General features: G+C 65.1%; 1 protein-coding gene across 1 annotated transcript in view; it reads left to right on the plus strand.

The window, feature by feature from the left end:
• Positions 1-5: 5 nt before the first annotated feature.
• fra (neogenin protein frazzled) overlaps positions 6-24,184 on the plus strand; it is a gene marked incomplete at its 5' end in the record, with an annotated part of 35,776 nt that continues 11,597 nt past the window's right edge. The window contains 10 exons of the mRNA XM_037239005.1: positions 6-64; positions 8,268-8,398; positions 10,423-10,707; positions 18,311-18,464; positions 18,897-19,039; positions 20,041-20,189; positions 20,888-21,014; positions 22,232-22,442; positions 22,877-23,153; positions 23,725-23,937. Coding sequence (XP_037094900.1) covers positions 6-64; positions 8,268-8,398; positions 10,423-10,707; positions 18,311-18,464; positions 18,897-19,039; positions 20,041-20,189; positions 20,888-21,014; positions 22,232-22,442; positions 22,877-23,153; positions 23,725-23,937 — 1,749 coding nt within the window. The remainder of the gene's footprint in view (positions 65-8,267; positions 8,399-10,422; positions 10,708-18,310; positions 18,465-18,896; positions 19,040-20,040; positions 20,190-20,887; positions 21,015-22,231; positions 22,443-22,876; positions 23,154-23,724; positions 23,938-24,184) is intronic.

A 24,184-nucleotide genomic window follows, 5' to 3' on the forward strand; every position in this document is an offset into this window, starting at 1 on the left:
CGCCGGCCGGCGCCGCCGTCGCCTGGCGCTACGGCGACCTGCTGCTGACGCCCTCGCCCGACAGGTCGGTCCGACAGCTCGGCGGCTGGCGCGCCGCGCACCTGACCCCGCAGACATCACAGGACCGCCGCGTAGTGCGCACCGCCCAGCGTACATTGTACGCCGTGTGTGGTCGAGCAGACACCGCACATCTTACCGCACAGCTCTCATCGAACACCTCCCACTTCACAACTCTCACCGCACATCTCGCCGCATACCTCACATCACCCACATCTCACTACACATCTATCACCGCACATCCCTTATCGCACACCTCTCATTGCACATATCCGCACATCTCTCACCGCAACCTCTCATCGCACCTAACTGCATGTCTCTCATCGCACACCTCTCACCGCACATCTCTTACCGCACGTCCCTCACCACAACCTCCCATCGCGCCTTACGCTTATCTCTCACCGCTCACCTCTCACCGCTCATGTCTCATCGCACACCTCTCACTGCGCACCTCTCACCGCGCACCTCTCACCGCACACCTCTCACCGCACACCTCAGACTGTCCGGCTCGTCCGGCACGGTCTGCATTAGGTCGAGCAGCCCCTATGGCTTGCGGTTTGACCAGCGCCGGCGGCCTCCTGGGCAGTGCAGCCGAACTTGGTTGATAGCATTATCACATTCACGACTTGGCAGACGATGATGCATTAAAACGCTAGTGGCGTCCGCCTTTGTTATTTTGAATCGCAGGATAGCTTTACATTACCAGCTGTATGCAGCTAATGTTGCAGATGCGCATCGACTTACGTTCTGGTATTGATTCCTTCGATTATTTGCCAGAACGATTAGATGGATTGGCTGTAATATGCACATATTTGACGATATTGCGTGCTTGTTGTGATCACCCCGTCACTAAAAGTTGTAGATTGTATTACTGGGCTCTATGATATCTTATCCAAAACAAAGCCAACATTATCTTGTGTAGCCTAGTCTGGAGCATTTGGCCGTCACCCATCCGCTCCGTGGCTGACTCCTGTGCTCTGCGACGGGCTGGACGGTGTATTCCGTGCCTGTGCGGCGCCAAGCGCCCTGTCCCATCGCTGTCGCTCGTCCGCCCACCTGCCGTCGGTCGGGGCCGATCCGACAGGCCGGCGGCGCTCGCGGCCATCTCCGGCCGTGTTGGAGCGCTCTGTCGGCGGGCGGCGGGACGTGACGTGCCGCACGTCACGCCGCGTCGGCCCGGCGCGGCTCGCTCCCGCCGCCTCGCCTCCACGGCCGGCGGCGCTCGTGGCCATCTCCGGCCGTGTTGGAGCGCCCTGTCGGCGGGCGGCGGGACGTGACGTGCCGCACGTCACGCCGCGTCGGCCCGGTGCGGCTCGCTCCCGCCGCCTCGCCTCCACGGCCGGCGGCGCTAGCAGCCATCTCCGGCCGTGTTGGAGCGCTCTGTCGGCGGGCGGCGGGACGTGACGTGCCGCACGTCACGTCGCGTCGGCCCGGCACGGCTCGCTCCCGCCGCCTCGCCTCCACGTCCGTCGGCGGCGGCGCGGTTCAAACCAACGCCACGCGCGGTGTCACCTTCCGAGAAGAGCCGCTTCCGGGCCCCATTGAGTGCCGGAGCTGGGCTCACAATCAGCGGCAGCCTCGGGCCACGCCGCTCCGCCGAGCACGGCTGACGTATCGGCCCGCTCCTGACACGCACGGCTTCACCAAACGGCGCCGTTGTATTGATTAGCCTGGCGCTGACTGGGCCGCCAGGCCGAGCGGCGGTAACTCGGCTCATATTTTACTCCCCAGGGTACCTCGGAGCTAGCGGAGCGCCGTTGCTGGCCTCAGAATTAGCGGCAGTAACTCTGGATTGTAACCCGTAAACATTCAAGCATGCACTTTAACCGAAATTAACTTTTTGTCGGGATCGGAACAACCAGCGCCTTCAAACATCCGTGGCGGACACCCTCAGATGCACATGTTTACAGATGTCCTAAGGAACTCGTCCCTCCATGTCCTAGCTGCGTGCGGGGAAATCATTATCATGTTTATCATGATTATCAGTTGGTATAATGAAAATGGATCCAATTTTGACGGTGTGAGCCCATGATGACGATTGACGTGGTGCAATACCATAACGTCTTACTTGACGAATTGACTGCAAACTCTGTTTGTGGTGAAGTAATCAGAGTGTCCTTCAGCGAAACTTCATGGTTATTTATGGTTATGGGTTTGCTTTTCGCGTTTTCCGCTACTCGACGCATGGCAGAAAAAAACGCGATGGAAGGTGCCGATGCACCTGTGGCAACGCTACCGCTCCAGCAAGTCTCTGATTGGAAACATCTGTCGCCGCGCCGCCCGCTTTCCGGTGCTGCTGAGAGACACCGAAGCGCAAGGTGGCGCGTTTCATTTGCCGGGCTGCCATAAGCCTGAGATTGGACTAAGTGGTGTTCCTTGCTGCAACAGCCATCCTTCACACGTGGAGGTTCGCTCGGAACTTGGCGTCAATGACCTGTTGGTTTCGCTGCCGCTCTGGGAGCTCCTTGTCCTGGTGAGGAGGGGGTGGCGGAGTCAGCCGCGTCTGTGAATTGCTGCACCAGCCGTCCGGCTCAAGGGTCCGCGACGCCGCGAGCGACGTGTGCCGGCCTGACAGCGACCGTGGGACGTGCACGGTCACCGGCGCCGGGACGGCCGCCGTCGCAGCGCCGCTCCGTCAGCCGTCGGAGGTCGCCGGCGGCCGTCCCGGCGCCGCTGGCTCCAGGTACTGCCGCCCACTGTTTCCGGCGCCCGCCGCTCGATACGCCTCCGTCGGCTGACATCTGCCGGTCGCCGGAGGTCGCCTTGTCGTCCTGAAGCCTGCGTCGCGTAATATTTGTGGACCCCGCCCGCGTTTTGTTTGTACTCGTAGTGCCGTCGAAGGGAATGCCTGGAGTACCTCCAGGATCACAGGGAGGCTCCTGCGCTGCCCCCTAGGGCCGCGAGCGTCTCGCCCGATTACACGCTACGAGCAGCGGAACCACCGCCACGGCGAGGCCCCAGCGCACGTGAGATGCTGACTGAGCTGCTGCTGCACCCAGGTACTACTGTACCCGTCCGGAGGGACGGACCGGCACCGGCGAGGTCTGGGACCACCAGCCCCGCAGACAGACCCATCCTTGGCCGATGTTTCCCGGGACTCTCCGCCTCGCCGACGCTGCCTCTGAAATGAGACGCGCCTCGGTGATTTATGTGCGGCTTTCGTGGAGCGGATCAGCGCCCGGCGCCGACGGCCACTCCCGAGCCAAGTGGCTTTCCCGCACGCGAGACCGTGTGTCGAATCAACTCAGCGCGACCGGGGTCCCGGGCCGGCGGACGCGGACGGGTCTGCCGGCGTCAGACCGGGGCCCCGGCCCGGCGGACGCGGACGGGTCTGCCGGCGTCAGTCCGGGGTCCCGGCGCGGCGGACGCAGACGGGTCTGCCGGCGACAGACCGGGGCCCCGGCCCGGCGGACGCGGACGGGTCTGCCGGCGTCAGCACACGGCAGGCGCTGTCGAAGGGGACGAGGGCTGATTCGCAGCGAGCGGCTCCGCACGCGCTTATCGGCGCGCCAGTGGCTCCTCGCGCGCGCGACGTGTGTGGTCGCCGGCAGCTGAGTGTGAGGTTTGGAGTGGTACCAGACGGGGAAGCGTCCGTTGGTGTTGCTCATGATCCCCACCACCCCCCCCCCCCCGTTTTCGGCCGTGAATAGGAGCAGATCACGCAGTGCCACAGGGAAACGCCACCAGAAGTGCTCCCATATTCATTTATGCCGCCGTTCGTGGCTTGTAATTAAAATTCAAAATTAGATTTGACCAGGGTTGTGCGAACTGTTCCGCGGCTTGGCATGGATGCAGAGGCCTGTGGCTGCAGTGCACGCGGTAAGTTCAACTGTCTGACTACTGTATTACGCTGGGCAAACGATGTGAGAAACTGCCATGCTGATGGCCCTGAATGCCACAGAAGTCGTTGGGCAGATGTATATCACAGCCAATGCTGGTGAATCACGATATTTATGCTTCCTGGCCAACTGCTAATTGCTGACTTACATTGGGCCAGGGGAAATTTGTTCAGTTTGTTTGCCTCAACACGAAAGCTTTGCTGAGCCGCCCCGACCAATCGCGTGGCTGTCAGTCGTTTGTGTCCGTCAGATGTTAACTCGTCTGGACGATTAGCTACCTTGGCCCGTAGCCTCAAGCCCGGAGTCTGACCTGGCCCGGGGCCTGGGCTTGGAGCCTGGCCTGGTCCAGCGTCTCGAGCTCGGAGCATGGCCTGGTCCAGCGTCCCAAGCTCGGAGCCTGGCCTGGTCCGGAGCCTCGAGCCCGGAGCATGGTCTGGTCCGGAGCCTCGAGCCCGGAGCCTGGCCTGGTCCGGAGCCTCGAGCCCGGAGCATGGCCTGGTCCGGAGCCTCGCTGCCGCAGGACGGCGCCGACCCGGCCGCTTGTGGTGAAAAGCAGCACTATTCACGTGGTGACGGAAAGCCGGCAGACTCGGCGGCGCGACTGCCAAAGCCGTCGCGTCGTTCGGTGTTGACATGCCGGCGGGCGGAGCTGGCATGGCGGTATGCGCGGCGTCGGGTCAGCCGCTGGCAACCCGGCGCGCTTTGTTCCGGCCTCTGAGCCGCCGCCGCCGCCGCCGCCGCCGCCGCCGCCGCCGCCGCCGCCGCCGCCGCCAGTCCCGTCGGCGTCACTCAGCGCAGTGTCATAAACACGCCAGGATGCGCGGAATGCGGCATGAACCTGGGTCGCGTCTCGCGGACGCCTTGTCGGCGTTGCTGTCGGCGCCGTGCCGCGCCGGTGCCGTCGCGACAACAGCGGCCCGGCCTGCACCGCAGACACCGTCTCGGCTGGCGAGCGGCGCCGAACGGCCTCGGAGGCGGCCGAGCCACGCGCGGCGGTCCGTCTCAATTTGACCAAGGCTGGAGCGCGTGAGGTCCATTAATGTGCAACAAGTGGGCCGGGGGAGATGGATGGTCTCGGCCGAAAAGCCGGCGGTCGAACGCCGTTATTGCGCGTCAGCGTCGCGGTCTGCTTGGCAACGGAACGACGCCGTCGATCGGCGCTGGAGCGGGCCGCGGCTGGCCGGCCTGCGACCGCGGCGTCGGCGTCGGCGTCGCTGCCGGCCGGCTCGCTCGCAGCCGCGCTCGGCTGGTGGCAGGGCGCGCCACGGACGCGCCGCCGCCCCGACGCCACTGCGCGGGGCGCGCTCGGGTGGGTCGCGGTGCGCCGCCGTCTGCGGCGCCGAAGCGGAGCGTGACGGCGCGGCGCAGCAGGCGGGCGGCGGCTCTGCTCAGCGGGCGGGCGGCGGCGGCGCGGCGGTCGTGCCCGACCGCGCGGTGATGTTCGACGGCGCCACAGGCTTAGCTGGGCGGTCCGCGGCGGCCGACTGACAGCCGGCGGGCTGCAGTGTACATGCTCCTCGGACAAGGACGTCCTACCATGATATCACCGTCGCAGGCCTCACCCCTGTAAAGTGGGATCTGTGAATGGCTATGTCCTTTGTGACGTGGCGCTTACCCGATGGGGTACATAGATATGATACTTACCTTCATAATACTCAGATATGATTGACGCTAGGTAGCCACCGTCGGAACCCTATCCGATGTTCGACGGCCAGGAGCCTACATAACCCAGTGCTGTCCTCCGTACTCTTGCAACCCTCCTCGTATACACACAGCTCATCCCTGTCCCCAGCCGGTGCTCGGCCGGCGGCGGTCTGTCGCCGGTGCCGGCCGTGTTATCACCGTGCGGGAGCGGCGCCGCGGCGCCCCGCTCCGCGCCGGGCGTGCAGAGCGGACGGGATCGTGGCCGGCGTCTCGGGCGCGCCGCCGCAGCCGGCGGCCGGGGACCCGGCGGCGCCGCGGTCCGCTCCACGCCGCGCGGCCACCGCACGACGTGTCGCGGCCGGATGAGTGGGCACCGGGCGGGGTGTGCGGTCGTGGCCGCCGCCTGTCGCGAGAGAGAGAGAGATGGAGAGTGATTTATTGCGCGCTCGGAGTGACAAGGGCTATCTTGCGGTTCGGTGTCGCCTGCACAGGCTCCATCTGAAGACGTGGTGTGTCGGGTCACTGTCAGCCCACTCGGCGGCGTTTGCAGAGTGTGGCCGTGCGCTGTATCACGCGCTCGTCCGTGCGTTGTTAATGAGCGGGACATCACCTGATATGTTATCTCAGACGTCCGTTGCTACCAGTTCCAAACTCGGCGATCAGGGCCGCGTCATGTCGTTGTCTCGGCTCGGGAACGGTTTTCTGTGCTTGCCTTAGATGCACAGTATCGGTCCCGTGCACCTCTGCCTCGAGCGGTGTGCGGCCGAGCACCTGGAGCACTTGCGCCATCACCGCGCGAAGTTCAGCCACGTCCGCGTCCACGTCCAGGTCCGGCCACGTCCGGCCGCACGCTGCGCGTCAGCCGGCGCTGTCGCGAGCCGTTGTGGGCTGTCATCACCCTGCCAGGCGCCGCTCCGCCCGGCGCACGCACACACCTGACGGGCAAGCCCGGCCGCGTCACCGGCCGGGGTGGCGTGAGGTTCCTCAGCCGCGTGAGGACCCCTCACCGTGCCAGACGGCCCCTGGCGGCGCACGCACACGCCTGACGGGCAAGCCCGGCCGCGTCACCGGCCGGGGTGGCGTGAGGTTCCTCAGCCGCGTGAGGACCCCTCACCGCTGCTCTCTCGTCCGTTCGGAGCCAGACGGCCGTGGCGATGCCGGTGTTCAGGCCACTGCCGTGGCGGCACGGACTCCAGACACGTGGCGTCGGTCCCAGGCCGCCAGGGTCCCTGGCCCTCTCTTTGGGCCTGGGCCGCCCGGATCACCGACCCTCTCCTCTTGGCCCTAGCTGCCTGGCCTCCTCCTGGGGCCCGGGATGCCGGGATCCCTGGCCCTCTCCCGGGCCCTGGCTGCCGGGATCCCTGACCCTCTCCCCGGGCCCTGGCTGACGGGATCCCTGACCCTCTCCTCGGGCCCTGGCTGACGGGATCCCTGACCCTCTCCCCGAGCACTGGCTGCCGGGACCACTGGCCCTCCCCTCGGGTCCTGGCTGACGGGATCCCTGACCCTCTCCTCGGACCCTGGCTGATGGGATCCCTGACCCTCTCCTCGGGCCCTGGCTGACGGGATCCCTGACCCTCCCCTCGGGCCCTGGCTGCCGGGACCACTGGCCCTCTCCTCGGGCCCTGGCTGACGGGATCCCTGACCCTCTCCCCGAGCACTGGCTGCCGGGACCACTGGCCCTCCCCTCGGGTCCTGGCTGACGGGATCCCTGACCCTCTCCTCGGGCCCTGGCTGACGGGATCCTTGACCCTCTCCTCGGGCCCTGGCTGTCGGGATCCCTGACCCTCTCCTCGGGCCCTGGCTGTCGGGATCCCTGACCCTGTCCTCGGGCCCTGACTGTCGGGATCCCTGACCCTGTCCTCGGGCCCTGGCTGTCGGGATCCCTGACCCTCTCCTCGGGCCCTGGCTGACGGGATCCCTGACCCTCTCCTCGGGCCCTGGCTGTCGGGATCCCTGACCCTCTCCTCGGGCCCTGGCTGTCGGGATCCCTGACCCTGTCCTCGGGCCCTGACTGCCGGGATCCCCAGCTTTCTCCTTGAGTCGGCACTGTGCGCCATAGAGCCGCCGGCGCGGACGGCTGCATAAGCCGGACCCATTGTGCTGACGCGGGATTGTGAAGCCGGAATGGACAACGCCGGACAAAGGGCCCGTCGGGATGATACAGGGACGCGTGATGCGTGGCAAACGCCGGATTAAGTCGCCGCGCAGGCCCGGCGTGCGGAGCAGACGCCAGAGGCATAAGTCAGCTGGTTGCTTGCATTATGCATCGTGGGAGATGAACCGCGACGAAAACTGCCCGCTATTTGTCACAGCTTCGTGCACAGGATGATATTGGCTTGGTCAGCCGTTCGGTCGGCCGCTGTTCACGACGCTTGTTCATACGGTGGATGCCGGTTATGCTCCACTCGTGTGGCGTCGTTTCTGTTGTGTACGTATATTGCCTACGCACGGTTCAGCTGCTTGTGCTTTCCCCGCTAAGTACCCCTTCCCCCCGCCCTCCCCCGCCGACTAGAGCCTGTATAAGTAAGCAGCGTATGTATCGTAACATAACATCGAGAGCTGCATAAGATGACACGGCTGGGCGGTTGGCAGCGTGACTGATGGCCCGTTCGGAGACAAGTTGTGCAGCGGTCGGCTCCGGCGCGTCGACCTGCGGCCCGGAGCTGTCGCCGGGCCGCGCCGCGCCGCTGACGCCGCTGACGCCTGCCGCCGCTGTGTCGACAGGAAACTGCTGGCCAACGGCTCGCTTCACTTCTTGGCGGTGCGGCCGGCGGACGCGGGCGACTACCAGTGCCAGGTTACTCTGCCCGCCGGCGGCATTCTGCTCAGCAGGACTGCGTCGCTACAGCTGGCAGGTGCGTGACGTGTCAGGTCAGGTCTCGTCAGGTCGCTGCGGCTGGCAGGTGAGTGAGGTGGCGCCATACTGCGGTCCGTGATGATTTCAGGTGGGAGGAGCTAAACTCAGATCAGGTCAAACGTGATCTTGAGCTTCATCAGTCGGGTGGTGAGTGCCATGCTCTGACCCTGATACGCTGAACAGGTGGCAGCCGTAAGGGTGAATTGAACATTTATGTGCCAACGCGAGCGAAGTCGGCTTAGCTGCCGTCACGCGAGAAGTCATCAAGGTCGTTGACATTCTGCTCAGGTTTGACTTTAATCGTCAGCTAGACCACCGACTAGCCCGCCCGAGATTGCCGTCTGAAAGCTTTAAAAACACATGGCTCGATTTTGCGGTCATTTCCCTCACCTCTGCTGGCCCGGCTGGTCCTGGGATTACCGCTCATTCCGTCGAGGCCGCTGGCAGTCTGGTCCACGAAACGATATCGCCTCCCACCGCTTGTCGGGGCGTGGGGACGAGCGTCAGCCGAACCGGACCGAGGCCACCGGCGCCGCGCTCGACAAGGCCCGGCGGCAGGGCGGCGCTCGCCGGGCCGCCCCTGACGTCACGGCTGCCGGGCGTGCAGGGGCAGCGGTGCACGTGCTCAGCCCATCGCCGCCGCCGCCGCCGCCGCCGCCGCGGGAGTCGGCGGTCAGCAGCGGCCGTCGCCAGGATCGATCCCCACCGGCTGACCTCTGGCGCTGCCCCCGGCGCGGCGACGCTCGGCCGTGCCGCGCTGCCGCCTGGCAACCGCCGCCACGTCGGGGGTCACGTCAAAGTCGGCGCGGACCGGGGCTCATGGCGGGACACGGGCCACGACCCGGTCACGCTCGCGCCGCTCCGGAACGGTGGCCATCTGGCGAAGTCGTTCTCAGCTGGTGGTGGAGGCGGGCGGCGCACGTGACCTCCGCTGGCACCGCTGGCTCGTAAAGTTGGCCCGGCGCGGAGGTCGCGGTGCGGCCAGCGAGGGATCCGTGGAACCAGTTTGGCCTGCCTGCACTCTGACTTGTGCCGTGGCGACTGAGGGTCCGAGACGGCGGGCACTGCTCGCCTCTCGCCCGAGGCTGATGGGCGGTGGGAAGCCTCACGCCACGGCGGCCCATGACCTCTCCTGCTTGGGGCGCGACGGGCCGGCGCGGATCGGTCTCCGTGCTGAGACGAGCAGTGGGCAGGGTGGCGGGCTCTCGTGGTCTGCAGCCGCGCCTTAAGGTCACGGACGTCAGCTGGGGTGCAGGCTGGGGCACCCTGGTCCGTGTGGAGGCCACCTGGAGCCTACTGCCTCTGGATGAGAGCGAACCTTTGTGTTGTTCGAATGGCTGGCGGCCCACGTACCAAATCAGGCAGCGGACCACATGACTACTGTGCTGGTCTCTCTGCGTTATGGAAATGGCGATCCGAGCCAAGCTTACCAATATTTGTATGTACTTCCCGTATGTGCGAACCTTGCGTGTTTTGGTTTCAAGTGATCAAGTTGCTTTTGACGGCGACGCGCATTGCCGCCATTTGCTTGTGTCGGCTGGGCTGACAGTCTGTTTCGGTTCGCGGATTTGGCCTCGTCCTGTGTTGCAAAGCTGACGATGTCCTGTGTTGCAGATCTTCCCCGTGCCGTGTTGCAGAGCCGGCGGGTCCCATGTTACAGGTCTGACCGCGTCCCGTGCTGGACATCTTACCGTATCCCCTGCCTCAGCCCTGACCGTGTCTACTGCCTCAGACCTGACCGTGTGCCGTGTCTCAGACCTGACCGTGTCTCCTGCCTCAGCCCTGACCGTGTCTACTGCCTCAGCCCTGATCGTGCCCCGTGCCTCAGACCTGATCGTGTCCCCTGCCTCCGCCCTGACCATGTCCCCTGCCTCAGACCTGACCGTGTCCCCTGCCTCAGACCTGACCGTGTCCCCTGCCTCAGTCCTGACCGTGTCTCCTGCCTCCGCCCTGACCGTGTCCCCTGCCTCAGACCTGACCGTGTCCCCTGCCTCAGACCTGACCGTGCTCCCTGTACCGCAGAGCTGTCGGCGGTGGGGCCCCGCTCGGCCGAGCTGACCGTGTTCCTGGGTGACACGGCGCGCTTCGAGTGCGGCGTGCGCGGCCGGCCGCCGCCCGACGTCACCTGGCTCCGGGACGACCAGCCGCTGGCGCTCGACTCGTCCCGCATGCTGGTGCTGCCCTCGGGCGCGCTGGAGCTGGACGAGGTCCAGATGCAGGACGCCGGGGCGTACGTCTGTCGCGCCACCAACGTGCGCGGCTTCGAGCTCGGACCGCGCACGCAGCTGAGGATCAACGTTAACTTCGGTGAGCGGGTTGGCGAGGTGGCGCTCGCAACCCCTGTTCGAGGGTCGGGCGAGCGGTTTAGGTTTAGCAGCAATGGCCAGGCCTTCTCTAAAATAGTCCCCCAAAATGGTTTGGCGATGCTGTTAATTAGCATATGGCTAATTTATCATATATTGCAGGTTTGTAATCCTCACTTATGAGTGCTTTCTATTTGCATGTATATGCGGCGCATGCGCGATCGAGGTTTTGCGTCGCGCAATGGCCCGGCCTTCGGTGCCCTGTCGGGTGAGCGATCTGGCCAGTAGCGCTGTCAAGGGGACGGGCCACTGTGAGCTGCCGCTGGGCGCCTCGGCCCCAGCTGGTGCCGGCTCCTCGGCGACGGCGGCCGCCGTCACCCAGCGGCCACGCGAGGTCGGCGGTGGCCGACAGACCCCGAGGAATGTTGCTGGGAGTCTCTCCGGCGCACGGCGTCTAATGGCACTCGGCATGCCACCGGCCCGCGTGCTGGTCGGCTCCCGCGTGCTCTGCGGTCGGCGGCGGCCGCCGGTGGTCGGCGTGGCGCGGGTGAGGGTCCGCTTCTGAGACCCGCGGTGGGACGATTTGGCTTTGGTGGGCTGGAAATGGGGCAGTGTGATGCCGCGGATGGCATCGTTCGCCGCGGGGTTTACGGCTAGTAGTCATTTTATGGCGTGGCTGCAGCCAGATATCGCTTCCGAAGACCAGAACAAACTCGCGACGCGTTTCATGCTGATTGGAGTGTTTGCATTTTTTGATAGCGGACTACAGACTTCACGCACTGTGCAAGCGTCACTGCAGCGTGTGTTGCGCCTATTGTCAACAGGTTTTGCGTGCGAAGGGATGACAGTAAATTTGCTGTCGGCCAGAGCCGTGCCAAGGTTTCTATCCCGCGATTCATCTTCCGACTTGTCTCCGGGCCGTGCCGGGCTTCCGAAAACCAAAACAAACTCACGACGACGCGTTTCATGCTGATCGGAATGTTTACATTTTTATGGGGGACTACGGACTTCACGGAGTGTGTAGAGACGTCACTGCAGCGTTTGTTGCGCCTATTGTCAGCAGATTTTGCGTACGAATGGTTGACAGTAAATTTGCTGTCAGCCAGAAGCGTGTCAAGTTTTCTATCCCGCGTTTCATCTTCCGACATGTAGTTCGTGTTAGCTCACATACCGGCGTTGTCAACGCTTGAAACGAATGGACCGTTCTGCGGCAATGCAAAAAAAAAAATATCCGCTGCCCTTCGACAACGATTCTTAACCAACCGCTGATCTAAGCTGATCTAATTAGGATGTCGAGACCTCCAAGTTCGTGTTACCGAGTGCGACGGCCTCGCCCGACGGATAACGCTGCACACTGAACTGTAACGATACCGGGGGTCGCAGAGATACTGGAGGTTGTGCCAGGGTCTCGCGACGACCGGATGTGAAACAGAGCTGCTGTCTGACGGGGCTTAAAGCGTCTCGACGGGCATATCGCCCCGGCCTCTGCCTTAAAGCGTCTCGACGGGCATATCACCCCGGCCTGCACCTTATCGGCGGCTGCAATGACTCCGGATAAGACGGATCGGCGAATCCGGAGTGGCCGGCTGGCTGTCCGGCCGCCAGCGGCGCTCCGTCAGAGCGGAGCTGGCGGCTGCCCGCTCCGGTGGCTGGCCGGGCTGTCCGGCCGCCAGCGGCGCTCCGTCAGAGCGAAGCTGGCGGCTGCCTGTGAAGCGGGGCTCGCCCCGGCAGCCGTCGGCGCTGGCCGCACCTGGGGATCGATGCGCCGCTCGGTCGGCAATCACCGGCGGCGTTTTTGGCGCGCCGTTAGCGCGCGTTTGACGCCGGCCGACACGGCGCCGGGCGGCCGTTAACGATGAGCCGCGGGGCGCGTTCGGCCGCGGCGGCTCAGCCCTGATTCCCCGCCGGGCCGGCCGGGTCGGCCGCAGCCGACGCTGGAGGCGGGCTTCGAGCGGCCGCTGTGCCACCGGGGGACACAGCCGGCGGCGATCGGCTGCCGCGTGACGCACGGGCCCGGCCGGCGACCGCGGCGCGCCGTTCCGTAGCGCGGTGATTGTGTTAGTGGAGGGCGGAGGGGCGGCTCCCCTGCGACGGCCGTCTGGCCGGGCATGGCGGTGTGGGGCGGCAGCTGGCCAACGGGCGGAGACCTGGAAAATGACACCTTGCATGGCCATATAAACCGGCCATGGTTATGATGCTTTTCTTTCCAGTGAGCCCTCGGGAGGATGCTGTGCCTCGCTGCGTAAGCAATGCACTATCAATAATCGCTTATTCGATCGGTCTGCAGTGAAAGGAAGCCCGAGGCATCAGCCGTCTGTCTTCCGCGGCGCCTCTCTAGCTGCGAGCTCAGTATCGGCGCATCGGTTGGCACTGCACGCACGGGCGCGGAGGCCGATCTGGGACGCGGCGAGCGCGCGCCATCAGCGCACCTGGCGGCCGACTGTCCAGCGACGGCCCCCGTTTTTGCGGGGCCCTTTTTGCCCCGTCGTCGGCCGCGTTTGCCGGCCGCAAGCGGGACTTTTCACCGGCGTATTGACTCAGCTAATGGCTTATTGTGGCGGCGCGAGAGGCCGCGATCCGGGGCGCTGCCGTGATGTCCGCCTCTGTTGGCTGAGCGGTGCGGCATCAGCCGGCGTTGCTCCCGGTCGGATGCCCCCCCCCCCCCCCCGTCGCGCCCCTCGGAGGCGGCGCGCGGGAAGACGCGCGACGCCCGAGCGCGCCCCGGTGCGACCGGCTCAAGGGTAATCAATACGCGTCCGCGAGGAGTCGGCGGCCGCCCCAGCGCCGACTGGGCCGGGCGTGGTCCGCGCCCGAGGTCCGGTCCGGGCGGCAGCTGCTGGCTCAGACATGGTCCGGCCGTCGCGTTCGGGGTATGGGCTCATTAGTCGGCGGGGCGGGCGTGGGCTCGCGGCGTGGCGTGCCGTGGTGGCGTCCTTCCGGCGTCGGCCTGCTGCCTCTGTCTGTCTCTCCGGCCTGGCGCCGGCTGAGGAGTGCGGGGTTTGCTCGGTGGCTCCGGAGCGGACGTGCCGGCTCAGACGGTCCGGCGTCTCGTGTCACGTGGTGACGCCCCGGTGACTGCAGGGTCAGGGGCCCTGCCCTCCGTCTGACCCCGGCCGGTCTGGTCAGGTCGGAGCGCTGCAGCGAGACGCTGGTCTGACGCAGAGTCCCTCAGCCGCCCCGGCCGCCCCGCTGACCGGGCTGAGAGCAGCCCGCCATCGACCGACCGCAAGTCTGTTTTGTCGGCGAAGCGGACGTTGCGTTTCATCAAGTGCGGCTGCGCTTGCTCCATGATAGCTGCTGCTTGAAGGGACGATGTTGCTAGGATGGTGGTGGTGGATGGTTGCGTTGGTACCTACTGCTCATATATATATATATATATATATATATATATATATATATATATATATATATATAATCTGGGCTTAAGCAGAAAAAAACAGCGTCGTGCGTATGTCACGTATCCAGGTCTCCCAGTTTTCTTTAAAATATGCACTCAGTATCCTTCCTGAAGCACTGTTTTGTGGCGTGTGGGATGTGCTCTGGTGGTGGTTGGGTTTTGGTTTGGAGTTCATTTTCAGCCGGATCTGGACGGCGTCATCTCGTCTCGAGTAATAAGATCTTTACATTAACTTCAAGTTATTTATGGGGGCTGCAGACGTAGGGGCGAACAGTCCATCTGTCTTCATCCACCAGAACATTAAACCCGGCACCCGCCGCCCACTGCCGCGCTTTGCATGATATTAATGGGGACCCCGTCCTTAAAGCAACAGACTCCGAGTCCTGCTCTGCATCAGGAGCCAATCAGTCAGGCGGCCGTCGTCGGGCGGTGCGCTGCGGCGTGTTTCGCGTGTGGGACATCCGGCGGCGGGTGTTCTGACGGCGTGGCCGCGGGTCGCCGCCGCCGTGTGTGTGGTGCGTCCGAGGACGCCGCTGTGGCAGCCTGTTGAGTGGCGTGGAGCCGACGCGGCGCGCCCGCTCCCCCGCCGCCGCTGGTGTTTTCGACTCCGGTGTCACCGGCGTGCGCTTTTTACACCGCTAATCGATGTTCAGGCGGATGTGGGAGGCTGCGACAGACAGAGGGCGAGAGGAGGAGAAGAGGGAGAAGGCTGGGCGCCGGAGGAAGGGAAAGAGTCACAGGGGAGAAAGAGAGATGATTATGAGGGAGGCTGAAGATGAAGTGGGCGCTAGAGGTCGGAGAAACGACAAATTTCCGGGCGATCCACGAACGCACCAAAGAGCTAACCGACGGTCCGTCTGCCAGCGTCAATTCTCGCGCCGTCACGTTTTTGCCGCCGCGTTTATGGGCTGCCAATGCAAAAAGTTTCGCAACTGAGTGGCAATCGGGCGCCACGCGGGAGCGGGGGGCCTGCAGGCGGCCGGGCACTCGGCCAGCGGCGGGCGGCGGCCGCTGGCGAGAGCCGCGGGCGGCGGCGGCCGTTGCCGCGCAGCCATTCATTCGGTGGGAAGGCGCTTTGGAAAGGCAGCGGGTCATGATCACTTCGGCGTAGCTGCTGTGGTCTGTGGTTGTGGTCGGGCATTAGCTGAGGACCGGCAACATTACGGCTGTGCGATTGCATGCACTTATCTCTAAGTGGAGATGAATGGCTCCGATCTGAACCCAAATGAGCTGTTATGCAACTGTTAGTGCTTTAGCATGATTGACACCATTCATGTGAGAGGGTCCGCGCTGTGCTAACGATGTTGCAAGTAAGCAAACTTTGTCATGCTCATGATACCACTCTAAGGGTGCACAACTAGACTTGCATCATGCACGTACGGCGTTCGGGCACGCATTCCGGCGAACAGGTCGATAGGTTTTGTTCGGTGAACATCTGGTGCCGTGATTGCGGAATGGCTCGGCCTCTCCCGGTGATTGTGCTCGTTTCGAAACGCTGCGGACGGAGCCTGTCTATTTTTGGCCGCGGCCATTGCTGCGAGCGGCACTCAGATCCGTTTGGTGGGCTTTGAACGGGTGCCACGTGTACTCATGTCCACCCGATTTTATGGTGGTTGAGAAGAAAGATGTGTATCAGGCGCCGGATGTCTCTAGAAGCACGTGTCTCTCCGTCGTCCACCGGCTGCACGGGACTCTGCCTCGACACGCGAGCACCAGTCGCGCCGCGGACAGGAGACGGACGGACGTCCCTCGCGGCACGGCATTGTTGGGGCGGGGCGCGGGTCGGCTCCGGAACCGCCGGACCCGCCAGCTGCGCGCCCGGCCTCGGTGCCGCTCGGCCGCGGTCAGCGGCGCCGTCACGCACGCGGCGGGGACCGACCGCGGCGCAGGTCACAGGGGCGAGCTGAGGTCGTTCGGCCGTGCGAGGGCTGGCACGGCGAGATGGATCGGCTGGCTGAACCGCGGCACGGCGGCTCCACCCGACCTGGCAGGGCACGGCACACGCGAGCCCGCGCTGGTGGGCGGGGTCGGGCGGGGCCTGCGCGCGGGGCCCGGTCCGCCCTCGTCACGGCTTCTGTGCCGGCGAGCGACGCCCCCCGCGCCGGGCAGACGGCCACCGCACCGACCGGGCACGCTCGCTGCCTCGGCGCGTCGGTGGCGGCTGTGGAGTCGGGGCGTACGGCCGCGCTGGTCCGCTGCAAGGGTCGGGCGTGAGCGGGAGCGGGAGGGAGCCAGCCGGCAGCCGCTGTTGACCGGCCTGTGGCTGCGATGGCTCGGTGTGCCCAACCGCGGAGGGAGCCGGCCGGCAGCCACCGCCGACCTGGGCTGTGGCCGCGGTGGCTCGATGGGACTGGGCAGTGCACCAGCGCCGCTCCCCGCCCGTGGGCCCAGCTGGTGTTCTAGCCTATTTCACCTTGTAGTTCAGAGCTCGTGCGCTTGAGTGTGAAGTGCCAGTGGCCGGGCCGGGGGCCGTACATGGGCGTACGTGGGCCATTTGACGGTGGGGCAGCTGCTATCGTAAGCCGTTCAGCCGGTCTCACTTAATGCAGTCGCGTCGCTTGGGCGCAGTCGTCAGTCGCGTGGTGTCGGTCCGGATCAGGACGGAATGCTGTTTACATTTGTTTGCATAATATCCGAAGCCCCTGACCGATGGCCGTGCCCGCACGTGCCCACCAAGGCTGCCGCCGACTGCTATCGTGCAGGCTTGCATGCAATGCCGGAATGCAGAAAGGTGTTCCGGCCGTTTCGCAACTGCGGACAAATATGGGCAGGCGATGGGGAGCGGGGGGGGGGGGGGGTTGCTGGGCGGCCGTGCTGCCTGTCCGTCGGCCAGGCGGACAATAAACGGTCCGTGCCGTCGGCTCGGCGCTGAAAGCGGTGTGTGTCGGCGTGGCCGCTCTCCTGTTTGTTGTAGATCACTGATGAATTGCTGCCTGGCTCAGTGGTACACGCACGTGTTGACGTGCTCTGACGTCCTCCCGTTCAGACGACTGTTGGCGAGTCGGGCGTTAAAGACCGCTGAAACCAACCGGCCGGTGCGGAGCAATGATGACGTTGCGTGCGGCGTGGTCCAGGGAATTGCCGCGGCTCTTGTGCAGCCAAGTCATTGGTCACGGCGTAACTTGTCATTGCGGGCCATACGACATATCGAGCTGTATCCCATGGCACGGTGTTTCTTTCGCGTAATCGATGCCATTGCTGGGAAAAGCCGCCGGCGTGCTCGTTTGGCGGTGCCCTGCTAGTGTCCGCTGGACTCGCCATCGTCACACGGTGCACCTGTCACGTGACGTGTCTGATGACGAGCTTAGCTCGTAAACCCCGCCCGGCGGGGACACGAGATGTGCCGACTTTAAAAGGCTTAGTTGTACGATGCTGTCGTGGCTGATTGGTAGGAGGTGGTTTTCCCTCTTGTCTGTACGCTCAGGTGCGGTGCTATCTCTGTCTGTACCTGCCGATTATGAGATTGTCGGGCCCTTGGCCTGGCCTGCAGGTGTGTTTAAAAAGGTACTGGTACGGTGTATCTGCAGTCATGGAACCAATCGCTCACGCGAAAACGCGATGCCAGGAGAAAAGACAACTTTTCGTGGGAACTTGTGGGAAACACACTCTGGCGCAAAGAAAACAACGGCGAGGTGACTGCGGCGCGAACGAGCGGCTGTTTGTAAAATCCGGCATCTTGTTTTTAATAAGTACGTCAGCATACGATAGTGTGTGCGTGCGAGCAGGCGTGGCTGAGTGCTCCGCGTGCTCTCGCCGTTTTCTGCGGCACAGGCGGATGGTGCCGAGTGCGGCGCAGTCTGACTGTTGTGCTGGATGGAGGCGACGCTGCTGCGTCAGCCACAGTGTTATGCTGTTCTGCGGCACAGCAGTCTGCGGTGTTGCTGTGCCGACGCAGGTCCCTAGATCGTGCCCAGCGCGGGCGGACTGGACCAGCTGGGGTGAAGCTGACGCTGCGCCGGGTGGGCCCAGACCGGCCCAGTCGAAGTCCCTCACCCGGCCCGTGTCCACGTCAGTGTCCGGTCTGACGTCGACTACCCTGCCCGTGTCCACGTCAGTGTCCCGTCTGACGCCGACTACCCTGCCCGTGTCCACGTCAGTGTCCCGTCTGACGTCGACTACTCGTCCCGTGTCCACGTCAGTGTCCCGTCTGACGCCGGCTCGGGTCGCCCGCGGACCATCGCCGCCTGACGGTACCCCGCTCCGGTTGCAGACGAGGTGGACGCGGCGGCGGCGCCGCGGTTCGTGGCCCGGCCGGCCGACACGGAGGCGCGCCGCGGCGACAACGTGACGCTGGACTGCGCAGCCAACGGCCGGCCGCGGCCGCAGGTCACCTGGCTCAAGGACGGCACCACCATCGACCTCTCGTGAGTGGCCCGGCCGGCGGCGGCGGCGAAGGTGACGGGCGCACGGTCGGGGAATAATCGGAGACGCAACGGAGCTGGGCTCGCGTGGTGGGCCAGACGGCCCTGTGGTTTACTGGCGTGTGTTGAGACTTGAGTGCGGGATAGACCTTGCAGGGCTACCTCGGCATGCACTAGGTGGTGCCGCTGATGAAAGTGGCAGTCGGCTGACTGCAGGTCGACCAGCAGGTCCTCTGCAGGTCGACTGCAGGTCCTCATTTATTGGACCCGGACCTCGCTTCTCCAGCGGCAGCCACCGCGTCCCACCCGTCCTTCTTTGGCTGGCACCGCGACCTCGCCCCTCCGCTGTTGCCTGGGACCTTCTCGCATTCGTCAGCCCCATTTCGCCCTCGGCTCCCGTCAGTCACCGCGACCTCGCCCCTCCGTCATCCGCAGGTACCTGGACCGGCGCTTCTACCTGCTGGGCGTCAGCAGCCTGCAGATCGTGGACGTGCACGAGGAGGATTCTGGCACGTACCAGTGTCGCGTCTTCAACTCCGTCGACTCGGCCGACGCCAGCGCCGTGCTGCATGTCAAAGGTGCGCGCCCTTGCCTGCGCCGCGCCGACGGCCGGCCCGGGCGACTGACGGCCCGGGCGACTGACGGGCCGCCGGGCGACTGACGGCCCGGGTGACGGCCGACCCGGGCGACTGACGGCCCGGGCGACGGCCGGCCCGGGCGACTGACGGGCCACCGGGCGACTGACGGCCCGGGCGACTGACGGCCCGGGCGACTGACGGCCCGGGCGACTGACGGCCCGGGCGACTGACGGGCCACCGGGCGACTGACGGCCCGGGCGACTGGCGGGCCGCCGGGCGACTGACGGCCCGGGCGACTGGCGGGCCACCGGGCGACTGACGGCCCGGGCGACTGACGGCCCGGGCGACTGACGGGCCACGGGGCGACTGACGGCCCGGGCGACTGACGGCCCGGGCGACTGACGGGCCGGGCGACTGACGGCCCGGGCGACTGACGGGCCACCGGGCGACTGACGGCCCGGGCGACTGACGGGCCACCGGGCGACTGTCGGCCCGGGCGACTGGCGGGCCACCGGGCGACTGACGGCCCGGGCGACTGACGGGCCACCGGGCGACTGTCGGCCCGGGCGACTGGCGGGCCACCGGGCGACTGACGGCCCGGGCGACTGACGGGCCGCCGGGCGCGGTGCGTGGGGCGGCGGAGGAGTGGGTGCGGTGCTGTCTGGTGCTGGAGACGGGCGGCTTTAAACCGCGTAACGGCACGGCGGATTGTCGCCTTGTCTCTTTTGGGTGTCGCGCAGCTCAGAAACATCTCGCACATCTTCCCATGGGTGTGAATACTTATTTTTGTTTTTCATATTCAGGCCCCTGTTAATCATTTGCTTTTGTTCTTCTCGATGCGGCTGGTACATACGGATACGGCAGGCACGGCTTAGCCAGCGTGTCCCGAGTGCCTCCGTGGACAAGCCATGGGAGCCCATTCTCCCGACCCATTGCCCACGTACGCTGCCCGTCCCGAGGCGCGCTGGCCGGGTGCTGACCTGCCGGTGCCGTGGCTCCAGTGCCGCCCGAGTTTGTGGTGCGGCCGAACCAGACGGCCGCCGCCGAGAAGGAGGACGTGGAGCTGTCGTGTAGCGCGCGCGGCTCGCCGCCGCCGCGCATCACCTGGACCAAGAACGGCGAACGACTGCATAACTCGGATTACTTCAAGGTGGGTGCCGCTCGCCGGCGCTGTCTGTGATGCTGCTGCGCTGGTGCCGTCGGTGCCGTTGCGCTGGTGCCGTCGGTGGTGCCGTTGCGCTAGTGCCGTCGGTAGTGCCGTTGCTCTGGTGCCGTTGCGCTGGTGCCGTCGGTGGTGCCGTTGCGCTGGTGCCGTCGGTAGTGCCGTTGCGCTGGTGCCGCGCCTGCGGACCCCAAACGTCGCCTGCCGTGGGGGGGCGTCGCTCGGGCGAGGCTAGCGGGCAGCGTTAGCCGGTGCACAGCGGAGGCGCGGGGAAGCGAGGTGTGTGAGGCTGGTGGCTGCGGCAGTGGTCGGAGGTCCACCGGGGTTTCTTACGGGGGCTGCGCTCCGTGGCGATCAGTGTGCCAGGGTCGGTTTGTATGTGAGGCGTTGGTCGTAGTGTTGGGGTGCGGAAGCCGCCGCTCTCCATTGCCCCGCCGTGTTTGTGGTGTCCTACACTCATCGCGTGTTCTCTGCCTGACCCCCGCCGTGCGACCCCCGCTCTGTTCTCCTCGGCTGACCTCCGTCGCGTTCCTCCTGTCTGGTCCTCAACCTCGGGTGGTCCTGTGTTCTCGTCTGACCCCTGCCGTGTGCTCTGTGTCTGACTGGGTGGTGTGCTCGCGGCTCGCCGCCGTCCGCGCTCTCGGCGGCCGTGCTGCGCCGCCTGACCGGTCCGTCTCGCCACACAGTTGGTGGACGGTCACAGCCTGCGGATCCTGGGCCTGGTACAGCGTGATGCCGGCGTCTACCAGTGCTTCGCCTCCAACGACGCCGGAAACGTGCAGACGGCGGCGCGCCTCACCGTCCTGGCGCCGGGTATGTGCGTAGCGGTGTCGCCAGTGGGGCGGCCGGCCGGTGGCAGCGTCCCCCCCCCCCCCACGAGAATGGCTTCAGATCGCTTGGACCGGCCTGGTGTGCGTACCCGCTTCCCTCAGAGCTGTTACTGGCGGCTGCAGGCAGAAGTGATGTCGCCGAAAGGCGTGGTAGGAACTCGCCCATTGGTGGTCTCAAAGCTGGCGTGACTTTCATGCCAGGATTAATTGCTGTGCTTGCGGCAACGTGGAGAAAGAATGGCCATGTTTGTGACGCGCCGATGCTATTCGTGATCGGCAAGGCCAGGCCACAGTTCGCTTCTGAAGCCCAAGCAGCTGCTATTCTGCCGTCCGTCGTGTCTAAAAGACCCTTGCTCCCCAACGACCTCGTCCGCTTCAGTTTGGTTGTGTCGACTTTTCGTAATTTGTTCCGGAAAAATAACCGTTCCTCTTCCTGCACAGCTGTTACATCCTCGTTCGCTGTAAGCTTAAACCTCATTTGCATACCACCTGCTTACAATAACACATATTTGGTGCGTTGCATTTTGCATAATTCCGCTCAGGCTTGCGTGACGTATTTACCTACGCCTGATGCTTTTGTTTGCTGTTCTGGCATTAGTGGATGAGATTGTAGGCATGCAGAGAAGTTCGCCTAAGTTTGCGTTTTCATGTTTGCTCAACTCAGTGACGTGGAGAAGAACATGTCTTTAGAAATATGGGCATGGAAATGCAAATCCCAGTACAGCTAGTTTGGCTGAAGGCGCTTAAGACTCGCAGGCGCCCAGTCAGCCATCGCGGTCACTGGTTGGGTAACTGCGTGCGATCCCCTCAAATGGCATGTGTTTGAGAGACGGACGCCGCCGCCATTCGTACTCATGCTTAGTGATTTTTGTTTTAAGATCTGTCGACTTTTGATCTGTTTGTATGCCGAATTGGCGTCGGGTTTGCCGGCCGCCGGCCCGCTGGAGCGGTGTCCGTATTTGTGGAGTTGATTGCCGTGAGCTCCGAGATGGCGACTCCGCATGCCGTGTCCGTCTGTCTGTATCTCTGTCTGTCTGTCCATCCGTCGGTGTCTGCGGGGCCTCGTCTGCCGCTGAATGACGCGCGGTACGCCGGCGCCGCGCCGACGCCGACGCAGCACTAATCTCCGTTTTCGTTCTTCCTCCCTTCCGGCCCGCGCCTGCCCGCCGTCCGCGTCCATCCTTCCTCCCCCACGTGCAGAGAGTGGCCGCGCCCGTAACGGCGGCCCGGCGCTGACAGCGGGTGCGGTCGGCACGGCGCCCGCCGCCGCCGGCGCCGCCACCGCGCCGCGCAACTTCACGGCGCGCATCGTCGACTCGCGCTTCGTGACGCTGACCTGGCGCGAGCCGCTGAACAGCGCCGGCCCGGTGACCTCGTACTCGGTCGTCTACCACGAGCTCGGCTCGGAGAGGTGAGCAGGACTGTGTGCTGACGGCGGTCCCACCGCCGAGGCGGCGGCGCCGTCCGGCCGCCTGTGCGGCAGACGCTGTGTGGCGGGCGTGCGGCGGCAGGAGGCGGGATTGGAGTGGGTGGAGCACGGGATGGCTGGTGGGCGGGGGTGTGAGTCAACAGTGAGCAGGGACTGGGCGGATTGGGGGTGCTGGGTGGGCTGACTTAGCGGTGTGCTGGGGTAGAGCGGCGAAGGCTGTAGAGTATCGAGAGCGTGTCTTATTCGTTCGCGCCGGGGTAGCGCCGTGACCAGCCGGGAGTCGGGTGGATTCCGTCGACGGCTCTTCAGTCGTGAGTCCGGACCGACCTTGGTCTCATCATCGTGGCTCCGGCTGCCACGACCCCCGCCGCCCTGCACTCCTGTAGCCTCCCCTTAACACCACCCTGCCGCCGCAGACAACGCGTGCACAACACGACGGCCGGCTCCAGCTCGCCGAGTCTGCAGATCCAGGGTCTGCAGCCGGACACCGAGTACACGTTCCGCGTGGTGGCCAACGTGGGCGCGGCGGCCGGCAGGAGCGGCGCGCCGCTGCGCCTGCGCACACGGCCAGAGCTGACGGTGCCGCCGGCGCCGGCCGCGCTTCGCCTCCAGCCGGCCGGCGCCACCCAGCTGCGCGTCAGCTGGCAGCCAGTGCTGCCGTCGCCCGCCGGCTACCGGCTCTACGTGGCTCCGGTGGGTGGCGCGGAAGCTCGGCTGGCGGCGCCGGGCACCGCCGGCGCCCCGCACCACTCGGCGACGAGCACGCACTGACACGCCAGCTGTGCGTCGGGGCGGTGGGCGCGAGATGAGCTACTGTTTTGGGCTTGCGGGGTAGTTGCATTTTTGGATTGGTGGTGAGCTTTGTTGGTGCTCTCGTGGGTTCGGCACTGTCGTAGTCGGCCGTACGTTGAACGTTGAGATCACCAGACTGGTTTAAGTTAAGAGAAGCGTGGCATGGGCGCAAGCGCCACTTGTGATGATTCGGAAGCCGTCGCATTGCGCCATGCCGTACGGTCTTGCTGTGGACGTGACCGTGCGGCTCTGGCGTGTAGAACCTTAACAACTGCTTGCGTCGTTAAATGACTGTATTTTACCCATGCGCCCAACACGTCCATTGGTTGCCTCGGCGGTCCTGCGTATGAACCCCTGCCAGGAGGGGGAGCGCTGGTGGGCCTGTTTATGCTGTTCCCGGCGCGCCGCCCCCTCCCTCGCGCGGCTCGGCTCAGGTCCTTACACACCGTCTGCCCTGCGGGCGTCGGCGCAGTCTGTGGGCGGCGAGGAGGAGCGCGCCGTCAACACGTCGCTGACGCGCCACCTGCTGACCGGCCTGCGCAAGTTCACCAGCTACACGGTGCGCGTGGCGGCGGTGAACGCCAACGGGCCGGGCCCGAGCACGGCCGAGGCGCGCGCCACCACCTGGAGCGACGTGCCCTCCGAGACGCCGCAGAACATCACCGTCGAGACGGCCAGCGATACGGTCAGTGACCGCCGCGGCGCATCCGGCGGCGCCGACCCAGCGTGGTGTGTGGGGTCAACTGCGCGCTGGTGTGTTTTGGTGAGGCATTAATTTCGTTTTGGCATGTGCGCGTTCGTCGCAGGTGCGTGGTGTCTAGGCGTTGCCGGCATGGTTTTGTTCCGTTTTGCTGAAGGCAGTCTGCTCTATTTTGCTGAGCTGTAGGACGCGATTTCGTCGCCAGCACTGCAGATATGCCGCCCCCACCTTG

The sequence above is a fragment of the Pollicipes pollicipes genome, unplaced genomic scaffold (assembly GCF_011947565.3).
Source record: "Pollicipes pollicipes isolate AB1234 unplaced genomic scaffold, Ppol_2.1 Scaffold_3087;HRSCAF=3621_pilon_pilon_pilon, whole genome shotgun sequence".
NCBI classification, from domain to species: Eukaryota; Metazoa; Arthropoda; class Thecostraca; order Pollicipedomorpha; family Pollicipedidae; genus Pollicipes; species Pollicipes pollicipes.